The sequence below is a fragment of the Oryza glaberrima genome, chromosome 5 (genome assembly GCF_000147395.1).
Source record: "Oryza glaberrima chromosome 5, OglaRS2, whole genome shotgun sequence".
NCBI lineage: Eukaryota > Viridiplantae > Streptophyta > Magnoliopsida > Poales > Poaceae > Oryza > Oryza glaberrima.
In genome coordinates this window covers 8898999-8922659 of record NC_068330.1, presented here as the reverse complement: position 1 = coordinate 8922659, position 23661 = coordinate 8898999, and the positions used below count along the sequence as shown (strand labels likewise).

The 23661-nt window shown below is 44.4% G+C and overlaps 1 protein-coding gene across 1 annotated transcript; it reads left to right on the top strand.

Moving 5' to 3' along the window:
- Nucleotides 1-6953: 6953 nt before the first annotated feature.
- LOC127774868 (probable LRR receptor-like serine/threonine-protein kinase At1g56130) lies at nt 6954-10388 on the top strand. The gene is made up of 13 exons (XM_052301162.1): nt 6954-7084; nt 7266-7452; nt 7787-7858; nt 8025-8096; nt 8438-8509; nt 8808-8879; nt 8993-9064; nt 9145-9216; nt 9533-9604; nt 9694-9765; nt 9851-9925; nt 10020-10086; nt 10184-10388. The coding sequence occupies exons 1-12, from the start codon at nt 6955-6957 to the stop codon at nt 10057-10059; spliced, it is 1008 nt and encodes a 335-aa protein (XP_052157122.1). The 5' UTR covers nt 6954; the 3' UTR covers nt 10060-10086; nt 10184-10388.
- The last annotated feature ends 13273 nt before the right edge of the window (nt 10389-23661 follow it).

Genomic DNA, 23661 nt, shown 5'->3' with positions numbered 1-23661 from the left:
CTTGACAGCAGGCACGAGCTAAACACCAAAGCCTTCATCATCCAGGGGCTCCTCTTCTGGGTTTGGGAAAAAATTGAGCAAGACTGAGTACAACCACCGTACTCAACAAGACACACCCATAAATGCAGAATAAATGCAAAGGAGTACAATGGAGTTATAATATAGGGGTTAAGTTTTGCAGTAAACAGCATTAAAAGACACTTAGTTGCTCAAAGCTATTTTGTCAATACGATCCTAGAGCTATCCAATATTATTAATCAAGGCCGTGAACCCACACGAACCTGCCTTAACCCAAGGCCTACGATGATTTAGACCGAACTGGCAACCCGACCCTAGGTCCCAGCTCGTCCCAAGCCAACCCAGGCCAACTATTCCATATTTTAGTTGTTAAGCAGGTTTTAAGAATTAAAACACTAACTTGGGCGCGGCTATTCGAATAGATTATACTCTGATCAGAGGTGTACATCTTTACCCACAAGACACATCTTCCTCACGTGGGACCACGTGCCACATACCACCACGTCATACGGACGGAAGACGTGACATAGTTTCCAACCCATCCTAGCCATAGACAAGAGTACCGACCCAACCCCACCTACGGCCGGAACCCCCGGGACAGGTAGGCAGGAATGAGCCCCTAGTAGCAGGACACCGGCCCTGTGCCATGACATCTCGACTACCGGGCCGCAGCTCGTGTAGCCTTCATTTGCCCTAGAGATGTCCATCGATCCCTTGACTTCGTCCATCTCCATCCGTGTACTTTTGTTTATAACCAGACTGAGCCACAAACTAAGCCTTACCCATTAGACATGTGGAAGTACGGTAGTGCTTTGCAACAGAGGCCCGAAGACCGGTCCTTATATGGCCGAGGTGCTACCATCAAAACCATGCACCCCGAGCCCAGCCTAAAACCATTTTGAGGGTTTTGAATAGAGGGGGAGGTGTGAATCCAATTCCACAATAGTCCAACCATTCCATGGTGTCCAAGTGATATGACTATTCCCAAAGTCTAGAGTTATAAAACCACCTAAGGTTGTCCTATTAATCAGCGAAGCATCTACCTAAATTCATACTAGTGGAACCATGAATAAAATGTCCACTAGTTGGGGTTTTGTTTATCCTAAGGTGAACAAGGTAATAGTAACAATAACAATAATAAGGTCATAATAAAGGTAAATAGGCATGGCTAGATAATACAGTGATAACGCGGGAATTTAAATAAAGCGATAATGCAATAATTTAAATCAAAATAACTTTCTAAACTGGGATTCAATATGTTCAAGGATGATGTGACTTGCCTTGCTCGCTTTCCCAAACGTCGGCTTCAACCTCCACGTAGAGCGGATCTTCCGAAGCTGCAGCGTCTACACGACCAACGGAAAATAAAAGGGCTTTTACTCTAATAAACTCCATATAACAAGCAGGAACAAAGCACAAAAATGGGTTCTTGACTTCGTAAGGAAAAATTAGAGATTTGAACGGTCCAATTCCGAGTTCAAATGGCCAAGTTATGACCATTTGAAGTTTATATGCTCTTTAAATGAATATTTGCGAATTTCTTCATTTAAATTTTAATTTTAAAAGGAATTTATTGCGTCAGCCGAGGGGAGGGGCGCGCGGACCGGGTCCACGGGAGTGGGGCCCATGAGGCAGCCTCACGGTCCACGGTGGACCGGGTGCACCCGGGCTCACACCGGCCGGCGCCGTGGGCCCCACGCGTCAGCCGCACCCAAGGGCGCGGGCGGCTGACGGCCGGGCCCCACGTGGCAGCCACTCGGCGCGCCCGAGGGCGGCCAAGCCGGCGCGGCCGGCGGGAGACGGCGCGCCCGCGCCCCTATGGTCGCCGGCGGCGGCCATAGGCACGGCGGAGCGGCGGCCGAGAGAGGGGAGGGAAAGGGGGAAACGAGGCGGCGCTCCACGGCTCACCCAAGGTCGACGGCGACGACGGGGAAGGCGACTGGAGCGGAGGAAGGCGGCGGCGCTTCTCGGGTGAACGGGGACGGCGGCGCTCCGGTGGTCGGCGAGCTCGACGAGGGGGTGGACGGGGACGGCAGCGATGCGGCGAAGCCGGAGGAGGCGACACCGGGGCAGGAAACGGTCCGGGGCGACGGCGGCGGCGGACCGGAGCTCGGCGGCGACGGCGGAGAGAGAGAGCGACGGCGCGAGCTCGATTCCGGCGAGGAGAAGGCGCGGCAAAGGGTGGAAACGGGCGAAGGAGGTGCGGGGAGGGTTTAAGTAGGGTTGGAAGGGGGAGAGGGCGGCCGGCGGGGAAGGAATAGGCGCGGGAGATCCGGCCGCCATCAATGGCGCCGGCGAGATTTGCGGGGGCAAATCCGCCCGTTTGAACGCGAGAGGGAGAGGGAAAAATAGGGGGAAAGGGAGAGGGGATCACGGGGAGTGATTCCCGCCACTTTATTGCACGCGGGGACGGCGGGAGGCGGCGGGATTCGCGGCGGCGGCGGCGCTAGGGCGCGGGGGAGGCGGCGGGAGCGGCGGCAGGAAGGGGATGACGGGTGGGCCCCACCCGTCAGCGAGGGTGGTGGGCGGGCCCGCCCGTCAGCGGCGCGCGCGCGGGGACGGAGGCCGAATGGGCCGCGGGGGAGAGCAGAGAGGGGGGGGAGAGAGGGAGATGAGCCAGGCCGGCCTAAGGGAGGGAAGGAGGACTTTTAGGGTTTTTCTTTTTATAAAACTTTTTCAACTTTGTTTATTTCTTCTTAATTATTATTTGTGCTCTGAAAATTCCATTAAAATTTATTTACACATTTTAGGCTTTTAGGAAATATGCAAAAATCCTCTAAGCCTTGTTTGACTTTTACTTTACACATTTTAATTTTTGGAGGCTTTCACATGGATTTTAATTATTCTAGGCATAATTTAAAGGATATATTTTAGGGTCGTTTTGGGACGTGACACTGACCACCAGGTGTCGCAAATCTAGCCGATGCATTCATTAAGCCTTGCTGCAGGATCCGCTGGACAACCTGCTGCCTTAGTGGCGTCTGTTGAATTGGCTGCTAAACCTACCGTCTCTGTGGCGTATGCTGAGCAGGTTGCACAACTTGTTGGATTGGGGGTGTTTGTTGAATCGGTTGCACAACCTGCTGCCTTGGCGTTGTTTGCTGAATCGGCTGCTGCTGGGTTGGATCAACGGTATGTTGAGGAGTTAAGAACATAGATGCAACCTAGTCTTGCGTTAGCCGATTCACGTTCTCTCCGCTATGTTGTGGTTATTCTCTCACCAGCAAACGGGGATTAACCAATTGGCCTGGTGCCGACGGAGCTGCAGCAGGTGCGGGAGCCGATACTGGTGCCGTCAGCTGAGCCGATGGTGCATTGTGAGGGATTGACTGGACAACTGGTTGATTATCGGTGATTAATGGCCGATAATTCGGGAACCCTCCTCCTGGTAGATAAACCGGTCCTGTAGCTTGATACTCAGCCATTGAACCATCAACCATTGATTTCACCATGCTTGCCAAAGTATTGGTTAATATTCCAGATTGATTGATCAAAGCATGGTGTACAACATAGTCAACCAAATCTTGGAAGTTGTTGAACTACAACTGTGCTGTATTGCTGTCTTGATTAACACCTCCACCTTGAACTCCCTGAGCACAATCACCTTGAACTCCCTGTACTCCTTGAGAGTTGTCACCTTGATTTCCTTGAGAACCATATGTAGCACCTTTATCACTCGGTTGAGCCGAGCCATCTGGAGCTTGTTTCACCTCTCCATCCTTAGAAGAACCAGTCCTAGGAACATCAGCAACTACCTTTACCTTATACTTCTGCACCACCGTTCCCTTGCGCGTTTGCATAAATGAACTTAAGAACTGGTTCCGTGCTTGCTGCATCATTGCTTCAAATCCTTCTTTTGATCAGGTGTCAGCTTGTCTGGAGTGATGGTCACGATGTTGCTCTCATTAACCTCGGACAGGCCTAACTGCTGGATCTTCTCTTTAACAGAACCGGGGCTAGCCGAGGACGGTGATGCTGGTGGCTTCTCCATGGAGAAAAACTGTTGTCGCGGTTCTGACTTCTTATCAGGTCCAACTGGGCGTGCCAAAAGCGTGTTGATGAAAAACACGAGGCCTGGGAGATCCGCTTTGCTCCAGTGCAGGTCCAAAACTCACCTTCGGGTATGCTAACGTGCCAGTTGATTTGATCCTACAATTAACAAGAAATAAAGACAAAGAAACCGCGGTTAAACTTATAAACGATAGACGATCGGCAAAAGGCCGATGACATATCATTTATCTTTGAGCCGATGTCATATATGTATCGATCGACAGTCATGAATAAATAAGAAAGAACTAAAACTACTCGATCGGCTACAGATATTAACGATATATACTCCTTATATCGATATATACTTAAATCAAGTGATTGGGATAGATCGGTCGCCATGCCGAGACAGTATAAATCACTTAGATCGAAATATATATTAATAATGGGACTATATATGTTCATAGCATAGCCGATCAGATAGATCTAGCATGTATCGGCTAGTACTCCGATACGACTCTATACTAAGATATTAAAGCAAGTAGAATATACCAAACAAAAGCCTAATATACTTAAATACAACAAGATCTCAACATAAAGGGCAGATTTAACATGTCAATAAAGCACATAAAACAAATATAGTTAAATCAGGTAAGATCAGCTGAAACTCCGATACTACCCTAATCGGCAACCAAGAAGCAGGCTAGAGATTGAGATTCTAATCACGACTCATTTGATCAAACAACTGATGCAGCTATAAGTATGAAGGGAAGAACAATATCTAGACAATCAAGCCGCTGGAAGTTTCATAGAGAGGTGGATTTATATAATCTGAATCAACATCGATATTTAACCTAATCGGCTGCCCTCTATCGACAGATGTTAGCCAATTGTAAGTTAAATAGAGATATTGCTAGAGATTATGTAAGATATATGATAACTAGACGAATTATATAAACAAGATTAGAGTATCATAGAGATGGAAGCACTAATACCGAGAACGCAAGCTGTCATAACAAGTTTTACCTCTTGTTGAAGATCGAAACTGATGCAGCTCAAACCGAAAGTAAGAACTCGTCGAAATAAAACTAAAGCAAAAAGGGTGGCGATGCGCTGAGATTGTATTGAACGTGTATGTTCAATGATTACATGGGGTTCGGGGTCTATTTATACCCGAGAATCACAAACTATGTCCATACCGGACACGACTCTTATCTCTAACATACTCTAAGATACCATAAGTCTTTGCGGCAGACTTTTGCCCAAACATATCTCTAAGGAAATTGCATAAAATATCCTAATTAATAGATACAATTGCCTTCTCAGGACTCTATCCATGCATGGCAATCGTCTTGAAGCATATCAACTCAACCCGATGTCGCACACCAAATCGTATTGTCGGAATCGGCTGTATCGGCTTACCCAGTCTGATCGGACTCAGCCGATTCTGATCGTAGCCGATTTGGACTCCAGCCGATTCTTACTGTGTTTCCGCAACGATCTTCACTTTCGATTCCGCTTCGATTCAATCTTCTTCTCCGATACTAATATTACCAAACTTGGTCGTTAACAATAAGTAAACTTTAAAAAATAGGGTCAAATTGGTAGCTAGATTTAAAGCGGGGTCAAATAAGCAATTGCCCCAAAAATAAAAAATGGGTGCACCCCTATAAGATTTAAAATCGGCACCAATGGGTTTCTCTGCAGTAGTGAGTATAAACTATGTTTAGTAATTTATATCTTCACGATCCATCTTATCAATTTAGTATTTCATATTTTTTTAAGTACAAGTTTAACGTACACACAACACAATCGTGCAATCGCTCACATATCTACCAGGACTCGTTTTGTGAAGATTTTAAAAAAATTATATAGCTATTTAGATTGCATGTAGGCAATTAGGGCCATGTTTAGATTTCAACTTTTTTCAACAAACTTCTAACTTTTCCGTCACATCGAATTTTTCTACACACAAACTTCCAACTTTTTCGTCAGATCATTTCAATTTCTTCAAACTTTTAATTTTAACGTGGAAATCACAACCTATGTGTGTATATGTACTTTGGTGAAATACTTTCTGCAAGCACGAAATCCTATAGACACAGCTAGCATACGAATCATAAGATTGAACAGAGCTGATCGACAAAAGAAATAAAGAACGGGGAACTACGTTCTGCCGCAAAGGATGCCGTGGCAGCATCAGCTTTCAACGGCAAGTTTTTCCCATCCCGCGGCAGACAGTCAAAACAACGGCGGGTCGACAAGTCAATGTTTTTGACACGACGAACACCATAAAACTTTAAAACGTGTTTGAGAGTTGACGAAAGAAAAAAAAAACATAGCCAGAAAATAACACAACTATTAGCTATGATTAATTAAATATTACAACAATTCTTTTAAATTTAAAATTTAAAAATACAACTTTTTAAAATTTCTTTTGTAAAGAAAATATCGTTTAGTATTTCGGTAAGCGTGAGGTTGAAAAAAGTAATTTTTTTTCTGTGTGTTGTTGCTGAACGCAACCTAAGATAGCATTAAAGAAGTACTCATGGGACAAAACTTTAACGAAGTAAAACTGAATAAAAGGATGCAAAGTGCAAAAACTAAAAAGAGTATCAGTGACTAGGATCTAATTTTTCAAGCTGTTTTCTTGAATTTAGATATATATAAAAAATAACTTATCTTTAATTAAGAACTCACCAGGCATGTACTAGTTGGTTGTCCTCATGCTTAATTAATTTGGTTAATCTCATCTTTAATTTGGCCAAAAACTTGCTTGCTACTCCATATCGTTATCAACCATGACGAATGAGATTAAGCAAAGCACGAGGGTCGTTGTTGAAGCTGAGTACATATTTGACCAAATTTTTTAATGTTTAGTGGCACGTACATATATACCTACAGATACATCTCTTTGGCATGCGCACAGTGTTGTTTATAGAGAGAGAGATGCGTTCTAGCGGGATCAGCGTAATTGTTGTCGTTCGCCACCTGGCGTGGCTGGTGCTAATTTTGTGCTCATGGCCGCGGGTTGCAGCTGCTCAGGCTCAACAAGCACCAAAAACTGATCCAGTCGAAGGTTTGTATTGAGTTGTTTTGTTTTTCCCCATATAAATCGCAGGAGTATAGTACACTTCGGTTGATATATGGTGTCCTCTCTTGCCGCATTGACACGAGAAGAGTTGGAGGAAATTTGATTCATTAATCGCCTAGTTTTTTCATCTACATGATTAGTACTTCATGACGAGTTAACCACACAGCGGCCGCCCTGAACACGATCCTAGGGAGATGGGGCAAGAAGGCATCGTGGGAGTGGAACATTAGCGGCGAGCTCTGCAGCGGTTTCGCCTCTACTGAAATCGACTGGGATTACTACCCCACCATCAACCCGTTCATCAAATGCGATTGCAGTTTCAGCAACAACACCCTCTGCCATATTACCAAACTGTACGTTTGTTTGCATCAGTTGTGCAACATGTATCTCGATGCGGTGCCTGAAAAATATAAGCAAAGGAACATGTCAGATTATCCATACGTCTGTTTTCACCAGTTGTGCAACATGTATCTCGATGCATGCAGTGCCTGAAAATATAAGCAAAGGAACATGTCAGATTATTGATTACTAGTATTTCCAATTCATAGAGCCATCACATCGGTTTATCCTAAATTGGGTCCTCCGGCTCCAGTGACCTTTCTTTAATTTGCATCTTATTTAGGCAAAACCAAATATATCCCAATTAGCACAATTCTCATATATAGGTATTGCATGTCTATTATGCAGGAGGGTATATAAATTGGGAGTAGTTGGTCAAATACCTGCAGAGCTACAGAATCTCACCCACCTAGAGTATTTGTATGGTATCTAAGTCTTTTCTCCTTAATCTTGATAACTAATTGTTACACTACAGATTAAGGTTTTGCCGTAAATATAAATTATATTCCATGTTCTTTTTGTGAAAACAGACAGCTTATGCTTTTTTTCTGCTAATTGACCTAGTGTTTCTTTATGTTGTCTTCAGGAACTTTAATTATAATTACTTGACTGGTGCCATTCCATCATTCATTGGAAAATTCAGTTCAATGAAATATTTGTAGGAGTTACACATCACATTCTAGATTTATGTACTATATCCCTTTCATATTATAAGTCGTTTTCACTTTTTCCAAATCAAATTTCTTTAGCTTTAATCAAGTTTGTAAAAAAATGTAGCAATATTTTTCTACATAAAACAAAGAAACTATTAAAATGTGTTCAATGTTAAATTTAATAAAACTAATTTGGTGCTAGAAATATTGCTATATTGTTTTATAAACTTGATCAAACTTTAAAGAAATTTGATTTTAAAAAAGTCAAAACGACTTTTAATACGAAATGGAGAGAGTACCATTCAATGGTTAATGTTTTTTCTTAATTCTGTTTCATCATTTGAAGGGCATTAGCTTCAAATTCACTGTCCGGACAACTTCCAAAGGAACTTGGGAACCCCACCAATCTTCTCTCGTTGTAAGATAATCTTTCCCATGGCAAATCAATCATCAACTATTTACTTGGACTGCCTCAACCAATATAATACAACAAATATTAATCGCATAACTTCTCAACAATAATAAATTAAGTAATAAAAAACCATAATTGCAAAAATATCATAAACTACTAAACAACATGTAACAGACAAGTCAGTGCAATTCCTTTTCCATGTGTTGCATCGTTTGATCAGGAAAACACGATGCCCCCTTTCTTCTATTATATAGTTGAACTAAAAAAATTTAAATCACTGCAGAAATATTTCATTTTCAATTAGGGGCATTAACTTAAATAATTTTACCGGTGTACTTCCTGAAGAGCTGGGCAACATGACCAAACTTCAGCAATTGTAAGATGCTTTGTTAGTTCCTAACATCCAATTTCTACTTCTAAAAGAATTAAAATTTGAAAAGAGCAGATCTGTTGTTGACCATGATAGTTACTTCAATGTTCCAAAAGCAGGTATGTTGTTAGTTCTGGATTCAGCGGTCGGTTTCCTTCGACGTTTTCAAAGCTTCGCAACCTGAAGTTATTGTACAGTCAATAACAGAGACTCACCTAGTATGTTTATGGTGTTTTCTTGCTAAATGTCAAATATTTTTGTGTGCTTGTAGGAGAGCATCAGACAATGGATTCATAGGGAAGATACCTCATTATTTTGGCAGCATGACTAATTTAGAAGATATGTAAGATTAATTATGTATATTAACTTGTTAACATATCATTCGCTCTATCCTAATCAGAGACAAATGAAATTTTGCAACATAAATTTTCTGCATATATGATTTTCCCATTCGAATTTGAACAATATAACAGCGAACATTTCCACTCAACAAAATTGCACACATCTCTATCACACTAAATTGATCCAGGGGGCATGTTACTACATCGAGATTTTATGAAATAAAAAAGGAAAAAATAACTGTTGATACACATACAGCTTACTTTAACCTTACTTTAAATAAATGGTGGCATGTATTTTTTCTAAAGTATGAGCTTTAGTGGTTTCGAAGGAAACTCATTTGAAGGACCAATTCCAGAAAATCTGTCTAATCTGACCAGATTAGAAAACTTGTAAGTATACTTTTTTGTGGTATTGATCTCTCTTGAAGATTGACAATGCCAACGCTGATGAGTTATTTCTGAAAAATACATGTGAGCAGACGGATTGGAGATATAGTAAGTGGGGCCTCTTCATTGGCATTTATCAGTAATCTGACATCTCTGTACCAACTGTATGTGATGTTTTTGCTTCAAATTAAGTTTACAGTGTATAGGCAAATTTGCAAGTTACAAAAGTTGGATTTCGTTCTTACACAGGATATTAAGAAACTGTAAGATATCGGGTGATCTCAGAGCATTAGATTTTTCCAAGTTTCGAACACTAATATCGCTGTAAGTCTCCCAACCACAGGCTATGGTGTCACATTTCCTCATGTAGTGAACCATATGTACTCCAAGTAATTTATACTATACTGTTGTGGCACAGGGACCTAAGTTTTAACAATATCACAGCCCAACTTCCTTAATCCATCCTACATTTGTCGTGAATTCCTGTAAGAAATTCTTTCTTGATATTAATTGAGTTTTTTCAAGCACCTTTTAAGCAGATGAGCATGTTAGATCTCACATCTTCAATTGTGCTCAATTCAGGTTTATTGGGACAATTTATGTAAGGATGCATGATACTAAAAGCTCTTCACATAGAGCAATGTATGTCAAAAATAATAATCAGCGGAGCAGTATAGCACAAATATTTTGATAATAGAATGATGTATCAGTATCTATATATGATACAGTTCTGCAATGCTTAGGAGATTATTTTTGTACAATTCTGCAGTACTGGAATCTTCCCTTCCTCGGCTACCTAGAATAATTTGCAGTTCTAAGTATAAAATTACCATATTTGTGTTTGAGAGGAAAATTTAGATCATTGAATATTTATTTTGTGAAATGATTTTGGTAACAAACAGCTTTTACTTGTTAGTATTACACCCAAGTTGGTATCCACGTACCTAGAATACTACCGTGCCAATTATGATAGTCTGCGAAGTCTGAAATTTATTAAAATTTTCGATAAAATTCACTCGCAGCTCTCTGGTTTGACTTGTGAGCATTGGTGACATCATCTTTTGGTGAGTTACGATTTGAGCGGGATGTTGATGACCACACTATAACTATACCGGACGCAGTTGTGTTGTGCCTTAGCGATCGATATACCTATTTATAGGTTGTTGTTTTTATCGGTGCAGATCAACCTTATACCTGCAAGCAAATCGAAAAATAAGCTAAAAAAAGATAAAAGCAATCTAAATTGCAAATACTAATTAAGCTCGCGATAAATTTAACACCCAATAAGGTAGGGTGCCGAAGATGAGTGATTAAGCGGTCAGCCAACATGCACAATTACGAGGTAAAGTAGAAATAATAAACTTCAATCTATCAAAACCCCAAAAAAAAAAGTAAAATTCACAAAACTACACGTTTTGTGGTCTAAGTTGTAGAAAACCACACAAACTTTGACACTTGGCATTTAAGTACATATGTTTTGGTAGTGTAGTTTCACAAAACCACACTATCGATGAATGGATTAACCCCGCGAGATGACGTAACTGTTTCACCTAGGACGAGGAAACGGCATCCTATTACCAGCCATCACACGAAATTAATAGGATGCCATGTCCTCATCCTATATGAAACAACCACGTCATCTCACGGGTAAATCCATTCATCGATAGTGTGGTTTTGTGAAACTAAACTACCAAAACATATGTACTTAAGTGCCAAGTGTCAAAATGTGTGTGGTTTTGTGCAACTTGGACCATAAAATATGTAGTTTTGTGAAAGTTACTCAAAAAAAAACCATAAAAGGGTACCTAGCTATTTAAAAAGATAGGAGATTGACTAGAGAGTCTCTAGGGTTGTGCTCCACCAAGTTGGGAAGCTAACCACTTGGGCCTCTCAGATGAATTTACATGCCAATAGGCTCATTACAGGTGGCGTATCATCTAGTTTCTGTAATTCCCACTGACTCATTTGGAATTTCGAGGTAAGGCCGCAAATAATGTAAAAGAGGACTCCAAGAGCTTTCTAGTATGTAATATATATATATATATATATATATATATATATATATATATATATATATATATATATATATATCCGGCCCAAAACAAAGCTCGTATGGACATTTGGCATTCGTTTGAATTCAACACTATTGCAGGTAGCCCAATTGGATTACATAACTTGGGCGGCTTGATCTCAAGGTTTAGGATCAAAGACATAATAGAGGGGGTGAATAGGATTCCTAAGAAACATGGTGTAATTAGAAGTTAAACTTGCTAAACAAAGACTAGCCTATGTGCCTAGGTTTATCGCAAGTGCAGGCATGTTTTGTACCCTAGTTGAAGTCCTAACAATTTTACAGCAAACTAAGTATTGAAAGGAAATACAAACTAAAGAGAGGAAAGTGTTAGGAAATTAAAACACACGACACGATGAGTTCTTCCCGAGGTAGTGGGGATAGGAAATTCAAACACAAGATACAAGAGTATAGCTCCCTCCCATAGTCATGAAGTCTATATGCGCTATCATCATGGTGATTCTTTTTTGCTCCAGAAGGTGAACCCAAAACCTTCACAACCACATAAGGTTTCCCACAACCTTCTTGAGAGATCACCGGATTGCCTCTGAGACTGACTAGGCATGCCGGAAAGCCAAGAGTAATAGGAAAAAACCTTCACTAGAAGCCCTTAGAAACAAGACTCTTGGATGGTGCACAGTAAGCTGCTCTCAACTCAAACTAGCACTAAACTACTGAAGAAAATTATAACAACTAGCTCAATGGTGCTCTTGGACACGCCCTTCAATTATTGAGCTAAATAGGGTTTCCAGAAACATTAGGGAGTCCTAGAAAAGTGATAAATATAGCCCCAACCGAGCTCACTTATAGCCATTCGTAGCCATTGGAGATCAAGCAGCCAGCCCTCCTGGTGAATCTACACTTCAATTTGATGAAAGTAGAATTGGAGATATCTCTCAAGTATATCAATTAGAGAATGAAGCTTTAACTCAACATTTCACTGAGAATGAGATTAAAGAGGCTATATTCCAAATGGAACATAACAAAGCACCGGGCCCTGATGGTTTTCCTGCTGAGTTTTACCAAGTTTTTTGGAATGTTGTTAAAAATGACTTGTTCGCTCTTTTTAATGATTTCCATAATGGTACTCTTCCGTTATTTTCGCTTAACTTTGGTACAATTATCTTGTTACCCAAGTGTGATGAGGCCATGAAAATTCAATAGTATAGGCCCATATGCTTACCTAATGTTAGTTTCAAGATTTTTACCAAAGTCCGGAATATTTGGTAATGTTTCGGATTTGCCATATCCGTTCCTCCAAGAATATCGCTCATTGCCTTTTTCGGACCGTTACCGCACCGCTTTAAATACTAACCGTCATCCCCAAGAAATTTCACACCGTTAGCTCCGTTTTCACCGCTTAAGCCAACCTCGTCTTCTCTCTCTCCGGTGATCCCCTCGACGCACCAGACGATCCCAAGGCGATTTCCTCTCCGGCCAAACTTCCGCCTGCGATGATGTCAACTTCCGCCATCCCGTCTGCCGCGCCATCGACCGAATACGCAGAGGTAAGTACCCATCGGCTAGATTCTCTCCTTTATGCAGTAGATCGGTTCTTCTTTGTCTTATCTTGTTTTCTTCTTCTCTTTTCTTGTTTGCATCTGTAGCACTTGTCCAACCTGGTCGCAATTCCCAGTTTGTCACATGAACATCACTACTTTCTCGGTCCAATTGGCAATCCCGATCCCACTAAGTTTATTATTGCTGGAACCAATAGGATCCCTTTTAGATTGGCCAACCCAATCCTAAGTCACTGGAAGAATACCTTCAAGTCTTGGCCTTCTCTCGAGAAAACTTCCCCTGAGAAAAGCTGGTCTGTGTGGTATAAGCGTGTATTAGCCAACAAGCAAGTTCATTGGGACGAACTAGGAATCGGCCAAGCCCTTGCTCTTACATTAGCAAATTCGGCTAAGGACAAACCCTTGATGGCCTCTCCAGCCTATTGTTGGTCCAACGCCCTTAATGCTTTCTTGTTTAATCAAGGGCCGATGACTCCCACTTTGCTTGACATCACCATGATCACTGGTCTAGATGTGAGCTCATCGGCTAACCCCATGAGTTTGAATACAATTTGATTTTAGGACCAACAGCATAGGTGGTTGGTCTGGCTATGTAGCCACATATATGGGCAAAGGATCTGCCACCCCCTGAGAGCACACTGCCTTTCTCTTGATGTGGCTTGAAAAGTTTCTGTTCTGTGGATCAAGCTGCGGTCCTACCACCAACTGGCAGTTCTTAGCCGAAGCCCTTGAAAGCAAGAGACAATTCCCTCTAGGCAAAATTCTTCTCGGCTATCTGTACCAAATGTTGAGTAATGCATCGGCTAAGATAGCCACAGGCTCAGTAGTGGGTGCGGGTGGACCATGGTGGTTGCTGCAAACATGGCTTAATCTCGTCGTTATGAAGGTTGTGAATCGGCCGCCTCTGATAGATGCTGAATTCCCAAGGCTGGAGCCCACCACAAATCATGACAGGGAAGAAGTTACCCACCGCCGATGCCTGTCGTATGGTGAAGCTACATCAACACCAGCCGATTCTGGAGCAAAGCTATCGGCTGAACTGCTCAAGGACTGGTTCTGCAGTTTCTATGAAGGCTTCCAAAGAGATGCTCGAGTCTGGTTTCCATATGAGGACTCAGTAAACTTTGATCTCCCATCGGACTTCAGATTTGAAGACATCAACTCTGAAAATTCCAAAAATCCAGAGAAGTCTTCTCGGCTGCCATTAGTCCATGCATCCTTCCTGTTGGCATTCACCAAGGGAGAAACATATAAGTATCTTAGGAGTTCTACCATCCAATGAGCTCGGCCAGACAATTTGGAATGGGATAGTTGCCGATCGGCTTGTTCTTTGCCGATAAGATCCAGTGCAGAGGAGAAATCTGATCAACATTGATGATGGATCGGCTGCTCAATATCCTAGGACCCCCGTTGGGTAGTATTGATAACATAGAGCTGGCAAGGTTCAGGAGCAGGAACTTTGACAGATGGTGGGGTGAATGAAAGCAACATATATTCCATCAGCTAGCCTCTATGTATATGACAGATCTATTCCCAAATATTGTTCCTCAGGTATATCGTTACTCTGTCAATTCTGTTGTAATAAAAGTTAGCCGATTTGTACCTTTAACTAATCTATTCTTTTATTTTGCAGACAATAGAATCTTCTCCTCCTCGCAAAAGCAACAGTGGTAGAGATATAGAATATGTCCTAGGCCTTCTACCAAATGGAGGTGGACTAGCTCCTCCTGTCATTGGCTATCATGCCCCCAGGACCACAAGTCTACTTCAAGGGCAAATGAGAGAACCACCCGATATTGGTAAGAAGAGAAAAACCAAGGCATCGGCTATTGATCCATCGGCTCTGGCTCCCAAGAAGAAGACCAAGAAGAATAAACCCAAGCCAGCCGATGACCTGCCTACTTTAGATCCATCTATTGAGCAAGCCTGGGATGAAGAAGAGATCGAAGAAGATGCTGATCAGGCGGTAGCCGAATTGAGTGATGCCGGAGAAAAAACACCATTGGCTTTACCCAAGTAAACTCCTCCAACTCTTGCTGCCCCTGCTCACTTTTCAAGGGTAAACCACTCACCTTGATTCCCTCTTACAATCATTTATTCATAGCCGATCACTTATAAATCTTGCATTTGCAGAAAAAGAAGACTGCTGTGAAGAAGAAATCGGCAGCAGCACCATCCAAGCCAGCTCCACCAGTAATATTTTCTTCATGAAATTTTCAAGTCTAATCATAACCCATGTGGACTAACACTTGTCTTTTCAGCCTCCTCCTCCTCCTTCACCTCCTATACAGCAAATGTCAAGTGACCGAACTCCATCGGCTGTAGGAAGTCATAATATTGAGGAAGAGGAACAATCAGCCGCTCCTGCCATCCCAGTAAGTCTTTCATTGTCTTAACATCTTATATCGGCTGAATCTGTTTGATCTTCAACAGTCTTCAAATCTCTCCTTTGCATGTATTAGCCAATCTATTCTCCTTTGACATCAAGGATTACTTTGATGAAGAAGCAGAAGAAGAAACCACAAGTAAGGCTCTAGCCCCTCTCGATGAAACTGTCAAGAAAACACTTGAAGATATATCCCTTCGGCTAGAGTCATCATTAGATAACCTGGTGGCCGACTGTGGTTCGATCCGGGCACGATTTACAGAAATCCAAGCCCTAATCCCAGATTATCTAGCGAACACCATCACTCCAGCGATGTACCTTGAGCAACATCAATTCAAGCTGGAAAGGCCTAAGCAACGGATAGCCGATCGGCGGGAGCAGAAGGACATTGAAGCAACTATCCAAGCCAATCGGCAGCTTGTGCAAGAAGAGTGTCACGTCCTGATAAATTCATCCCGAAATAAAAATCATTCTCTAAAAGGAACAATAGAATTAATTAAAATTCGAAAAGAAATTGTCAAACCTTAAAATGCGTACAACAAAAATTTGAATGTGGCCCGGAGAATTTTCGTTAAATTCTCCTTGGTCTAAAATGAGCCCTCAAATTTTAGTTGAATTTTCAGAACACCGGAAATAATTATTAAGCAACAACAACAATTATCAAAGTTTACTAAAAAGAAAAACTAAAAATAATCCTCCTTCCTCCTTTGGGCCAAGTCTGGCCCAAAGTCTCCCTCTCTCCCTCGGCATGCTGTCGAAGTCTCTCTTCCCTTCCTCTCGTTTTCCTTTCCCACCTCTCTCTCGGGCCGCCCCTCCCTCCTCTCCTCCCCGGCCCACTCCCTCCTATCCTCCTCCCGCCTGGGCCTGCCCTGGCCCAACCCGAGCCGCAGCCCTCCCGCGCACGCGCGCCGCACGCGCGCTGACCGTGCGGACCGGTGGGTCCCACCCACCCGGTCGTCGTCCTCCTCCCGCCCGACTCCTCCCTCTCCCATGAAACCCTATGCGTTTCCTCCTTCAAATCTGCGCGAATCAATTCCCTTCTTTCCAAATTGATTAGGGGGAATGACCCCTTTCCTTCCTCTTCAATTCCCCCTAATTTCCCCCTTGAATGGCGCCATTAGTCACCCGGAACGGCCGCGCCATTCCTGGCCACCTTCCATGGCCACCGGCCGCCAATCCTGCCGCCGTTCCCCGCTCCTCCCGTGGCCGGCTCGTTCCCCTCCGCTATAAAATGGAATCCCCTTCCTCTGTTCTTTCGTTTTAGCCTCCTCCCGTTTCTCCCCGTGGCCGCACCACCTCTCCCCGTCGCCCTCGTCTCTCTCCTGGGCTGCCGGCCACCTCCAGCCACCTTTGCCGCCTCGCCCGTGTGCCAGTAGGCCGTTCCATCGCCATCCTCGGCGTCGTAGCCGCCTCCTCTTCCCCGGCGTGTCCTCCGTTTCGCGCGGAGACCACCGGAGGTGCATCCCCACTAGCGTCCAGTGGCATTGCCGCCACTGCACTGCCTCCAGCCGCCCCGGTTGCCGTGCCAGAGCATCGGCCGACGTCGCCACCACCTCCCTCGGCTCTGCGACATCGTCCTCATCTCTGGCCTCACCTCCTCCTCGCCCGAAGCTCGCCGGAGTGGTCTCCTCGTCGGCGTCTAGTACCTCCCCTCCTCCGGGTGGCTACTGTTCCACGCCGGTGAGCCAGCCGACGTTGCCGTCTCCTTCTCCGGCATCGCAGCGGAAAGGTCGTCCTCGGCCTTGTCTCCCCTCCACCCGAACCCCGCCGGTGTTCGTCGTCATCGTCTCCGTCCGACGTCGCCATCCCCTCCTCCGGTCGGCCGTTCCTCCTCGCCGGCTCATCGTCTCGCTGCGCCGCTACCGTCGACGACATAGTAGTGGCGTGTTACATGCCATCCTCGCCTCTTTACAGCTGCTGCCGGCTGCCATCGTCGCCTCCTCACTGGCCCCGGTCGTCGTCGTCCTCTCATCATTCCCGGTCGTCGTGGCGTTCGTCCCTCCGTCAAGCCGATCGTGTTTGCCGCCTGTGTTTTGTCAAGAGTGCGTCGTAGCCCCGTCGTCGTCTTCGTCCTCGGCTCCGGATCATCAAGCCCTGTGTCAGCCGTGTCTCGCATCCGTCCAAGGATCGCCACCGAAGTCGTCCCCTCGCCGTTCGTCTCCGTCGTCCCCGAGCCGCCTCCGCCGTGCCCGTTCATCGTCGTTGTTCCCACGCCTCGTCGCGTGGTGGTAAGGATCCGTCCTCTCGCTGCCCCCGTCCTCGTCCTTTCAGTGTCGCCCGTGCCCGTTGTGCGGTTGTCGACCCCGGGACCCGTGTACCGGTGTTGGTAGTCGTTCGCTTGTGCGTGTGGTGACCGTGTTAGTGTGCCCGCTCGGTAGCCGCGTGGTTTCCACATGTGAAGCCCGCGTGGTGTCTAGTGGAGTCCGTTTGTCGGCCACTCGCCTCGGTTGACACACGGGGTCTACTTCCGTCGACCTGTGGACCGTCTCTGTGTACTCGGTATACCGTGGTCCTTTAGGTTGACGTGTGGGGTACGCTTGTCAATAGCGTAGCCTTCCTGTCTTTTCCAGGCTAGCGCTTACACATGTTTTATAATTGCAAAACCTAATTATAATAATCCACAAATCTTCATATAACAACATTAAACTTCAGATGACCATATCTTGGTCATACGAACTCCGAATCGACCCGTTCAAGTCTCTTAATATTTGTTATAACCTAAAGAACCATGTGCTTTCTTTTTATGTATTGTTATTGCTTCTTTATAGGCTTGTAGCTTTGCTTGTGTGCTTCGCGTAGCTTTGGTCGTTCCGGAGGTTCCCGAAGCGTGGTTCGCAGTCGTCGCCGAAGGTTCGCAAGGCTGTTCTATCTGAGCAAGGCAAATCGCATCACCCTTGAGCATATTGAATCCTAGTTTGTAAAACTATTTTGATTTAAATTATTGTATTACTGCTTTATTTAAGTTCCCGCGTTATCACTGTTTTATTTAGCACTTCCTATTAATCCTTGTTATAGTCTTATCATTGTTATTGTTTATTATTACCTTGTTCACCCTTGGAAAATGATACCGCAACTAGTGGGTAATCTATTAATGGTTCCATTAGTATGAATTTAGGTAGATACTTCGCTGATTAATTAGGCAACACTAGATAGTTTTATAACTTTAGACTTTGGGAGTTCTCATAGCATTTGGACACTATGGAATGGTTGGCTTATGGTGGAATTGGACACACACCTCTCTTCCTCTTTCAAAACCCCTAAAACCTGTTTTCCGGTGGGGTTTGGGTGCATGTCAGTTGTGGGAAGTAGTACCCCGGCCAATACAAGGATTAAGCTCGGGCCTCTGTTGCAAAGCACTACCGTACTAACCACATGTCTAATGGGTAAGGCTTAACTCGATGCTCAGTCTAGTCCTGAACAAAAGGACACGGATAGAGATCGATGAAGTCATTGCGACGATGGATATCTCTGAGGCAAATGAAGGCTACGCGAGCTGCGTCTCGGTAATTGAGATGTCTAGGCAAATGAAGGCTACATGGGCCGGTGTCCATTAGTTGAGATGCCATAGCACAGGACTAGTACGCGGGTGGTCTCACCCCTATGTGTGTGGCGCACCCGGTCTAGATCCTGTTGCTAGGGGCTCAATCCTGGCCTGCCTGTCCGGGATACCGGCCGTAGGCAGGGTTGGGTCAGTACTTTTGTTCACGACTAGGATGGGTGAAGGGTTATGTCACATGTTTACGACGGGTCCCAAGGCCATGGAATGCGGAGTAAAGATGTGTCTTGTGGGTAAAGATGTACACCTCTGATCAGAGTAAATCTATTCGAATAGCCGCGCCCTCGGTTATGGGCAAGCCTATCAATGTACCCAAGTTAGTGGTTTAATTCTTAAAACTTGCTTAACAACTAAAATGTAGAATGGTTGGCCTGGGTTGGCTTGGGACGAGCTGGGACCCAGGTCGGATTGCCAGTTCGGTCTGAATCATCGTAGGCCTTGGGTTAAGACAGGTTCGTGCGGGTTCACGGCCTTGATTAATAATATAGTGTTTTACTGCAAAACCTAACAATATATTATCACTCCTTGTAGCCCCTTGCATTAATCATGCATCTTCCGGTGTGACTTGCTGAGTACTGTGGTTGTACTCATTCTTGCTCTATCTTTCCCCCCCTTCAGTAAGAGAAGCTTTGGAGAAGAAGTCCTAGGTGGAGTCCTGGCTTATACTCCAGTTGAGCGCCTGTGAAGATGGAGCCGTAGACCCGCTAGTCCGATGCTTTTTATTTTTGATTGTCAGGCCTGAAGCGCCTTTGTAATTGTTGACGGTCGTTATCGATCAGTTTCGACTGTCAATATTACCAAAATAGAGGAGAACTAGTGATGCTTGCAATGCATAAATATGTTAGAATAATAATATTCCACTAGTATTGGGTTTACTAACCTTTTGCAGAGAATGACAATAAAATGAAGGAGAATCGACATCAACTTAAACGATAAATCAATCGAACGATGTCGAAGACCAGACTTATGTATGAATGGGCCAAGAACTCAGAATTGACACGACGAATCAGGCCAAAATTCACAAGTCTACAAAGTGAAGCAGCAGAGGAGGCCACCAGTGAAAATGTGGGCTGGTTGGGCTGGCCCCAGGTTCGGCCGAACCTGGTGGTTTGGCCAAACCTCCCGTGAAGCCGATGGATGCAGGGTTTTGAGGGAACGGTGGAGATTCACAACCTATGGCGGTTGAAGGGTATTACCGACCTTTCCAACCGCCATAACCGTCATTACCTACCTATTTAAGAAGCTCACTCTCTTCACTTCAACACACACCTCAAGCAAGAGCTCTCTTATTCCTCTCAAATTTAGTTTAGTAGTATCTAGCTGGTGGAATAGAATTAGAATAGGAATCAGGAGTCCGGAAGCCTTTAGAAGAGTTTGGGTATGGCTCTAGTAGCTTCCCTTTCCTCTTTTGTAAGCTTTGTACTTTTATTAGAATACTCTTCTAAATACATTTATGGTATTGGAATACTTTCCGAGTATATGAGTACCTATTTTACATTATGTTCATGTTATACTGAGTATACTGCTAGCTTATCTGGGAGATGCTTTGGTGCGGGTATAGTGTTTGCTTATGCAATTACTCTATGTCATGACAATGATATTAGAGTAGTATCTGATAGTTTAGACGTGGTGTCTAGATTACGGGATATCATTATTTGGGGTTATATATTACGGATGAGAGGTTGGCCGCTGATGGTGACAGCTCAGTACGGGTATTCCTCCGCGCCTATATATAATCCTAAGTTAATTTCCATGGGAGGGTATTCCTCCGTATTTAGCTCCGGTTGGATGGTCATGACGGGCTGTCGTAAGGAACTCGGCAGTCAGGGGTGGCTTCTCGAAGTACCAGGAGGGCATCGGATAGAGGGTATTAGCTAGTATACCAGTTAACTAGAATGTATGTATACTATGTATATTAGAGGTATAGGAATAGATTCTCTTTCTCTTTTCTTTCCACCTAGCTTAGATTAATTATTATGAGCATGAGTAGTAATGCTTGTGTGTCACTCTACCCTTGGATTATCTTAACCCCTGCTTATAATACGATTATCACAAGTAATATATAAGTTATTAGTTGAGTTCTCTCTACGTGATCTTCCCATGGGATAAAATAAATACGATACCCTTTGAATACTCTCGGGTGAAATACCAGCAAGCATTTCTAGCGCCGTTACCGGGGAAGATTCATGATAGAGATTACTTGAACTAATGCTTTATATTTACCTCTGTATAATCATTTTCCTTTGCAGGCTTATCTTGGTTGTTTTCACTCTTTCTTGTGAAAATAACTGGTAGTGCATTTTCCTCTGTATAATCATTTTCCTTTCCGTTGGTAGTGCATGACTGGTTTCAACCTGCCGGAAAACTTCAAAGAAAATCCAGAAGCTTTCTTCCAGAGCATCAGGCCGCGAGTCGTTGCTTCGCAGAAAACTCTACCGACAGAGAAACCAGCCGTACCAGCGCCACCAACCTTCACGATTATGGCCAGCAAGACTCTTCGCAAGTTCGCTGCTCCCTCTGCTGACAATGTGGCCATCGGGCCACAAGTCAACATAGGAGATGTGGATTTCGATTTGAAGTCCAACCTCATCACGATGGCGCAGGCTAGCCCGTCCTCATCATGGGATGGACGACTGTCTGATCCTACAGAACTTTTACAATGGGCTCACCCTGATGTCCCACGATCACCTGGACGCGGCATCTGGAGGAGCCTTCTTCTCTAAAACGGTTCAAGGAGCCGTTGAACTCATAGAGAAGATGGTCTCCAATATGGGTTGGAGCGAGGAACGACTCCAGACCCGTCAGCGAAGCATGCACACCGTTAAGGAGACGGAGTTACTTGCTGCCAAGCTGGACCTCCTCATGAAACGATTGGACGACCACGAGAAACGGCCACAAGGCACCGTCAAGGCCTTGGACTCTCACATCACGTGTGAAGTCTGCGGCGGCATGGGTCATTCTGGGAATGACTGCCCGGAAATCCGTGAGGAGGCGATGTGCATGGGCAACAACAAACAACGGGTATCGTCCACAAGGAGGTCAGGAGTGGAACCAACCACGCCCATATTATCAAGGAGGTAATAATAACGGTAACTTCTCTAACCAACCCTCCTTGAAAGATCTTGTTTTTGCGCAAGCTAAACCACTGATGTACTAAGCAAAAAGCTTGCTGCCAATGATAAGATCTTAGAGAAAATAAATGTTAAGCTAGATGGCTTTGCTTCCGCATTTCAAAACTAGCTGAGCTTTAATAAGATGATCGAAACCCAGTTAGCTCCGTTGGCATCTTTAGTCCCTGCAAATGAATCTGGGAGGATTCCGGGGCAACCCGACTCCTCCATTGAAAATGTTAATGCGATCACAACGAGGGGAGGTAAGTCCACTCGTGATCCACCATATCCTAAGCCTGTAGGAACTAATGGGATGTCAAAAGAAGCGCCATCTATTGACTCGTTTTGTTGAAGTAATCCAAAATATTCACATCAATGTTGTCGCGACCGAGAAAATTTGCATTTTCCCGAATGCTAGTGTATTAATCCCCGTCCCAGGAAAAGCCGGGGTACACCACACAAACATGATATAAAAGACACATCTTTATTATATCGATAATATTTACATTATTACAAAGGCACTTCAGGCCTGACAAACAAAAATATACAGCAGCGGACTAGCGGGCCTACGGCTCCATCTTCACAGGCGCTCAACTGGGGTATAAGCCAGGACTCCACCTAAGACTTCTTCTCCAAAGCTTCTCTTACTGAAGGGGGGAAAGATTGAGCAAGAATGAGTACAACCACCGTACTCAGCAAGCCACACCGGTAGATGCATGATTAATGCAAGGGGGGTACAAGGGGATAATAATAGGGGTTAGGTTTTGCAGTAAACAGCATTTAGAAGTCACTTAGTTGCCCAAAGCTATTTTGTAAACACGATCCAAGAGCTACACAATATTATTAATCAAGGCCATGAACCCACACGAACCTGCCTTAACCCAAGGCCTACGATGATTCAGACCGAACTGGCAACCCGACCTGGGTCCCAGCTCGTCCCAAGCCAACCCAGGCCAACCTTTCCACATTTTAGTTGTTAAGAAAATTTTAATAATTAAACCACTAACTTGGGTACATTGCTAGGCTTGCCCATATTCGAGGGCTCGGCTATTCGAATAGATTGACTCTGATCAGAGGTGTGCATCTTTACCCACAAGACACATCTTTACTCCGCATTTCATGGCCTTGGAACCCGTCGTAAACATGTGACATAACCCTTCACCCATCCTAGCCGTGAACAAAAGTACCGACCCAACCCTGCCTACGGCCGGTATCCTGGGACAGGCAGGCCAGGATTGAGCCCCTAGCAACAAGATCTAGACCGGGTGCGCCACACACATAGCGGTGAGACCACCCGCTTACTAGTCCAGTGCCTTGGCATCTCGACTAACGGGCACCGACCCGTGTAGTCTTCATTTGCCTAGACATCTCGATTACCGAGCCGCACCTCGCGTAGCCTTCATTTGCCTCATAGATA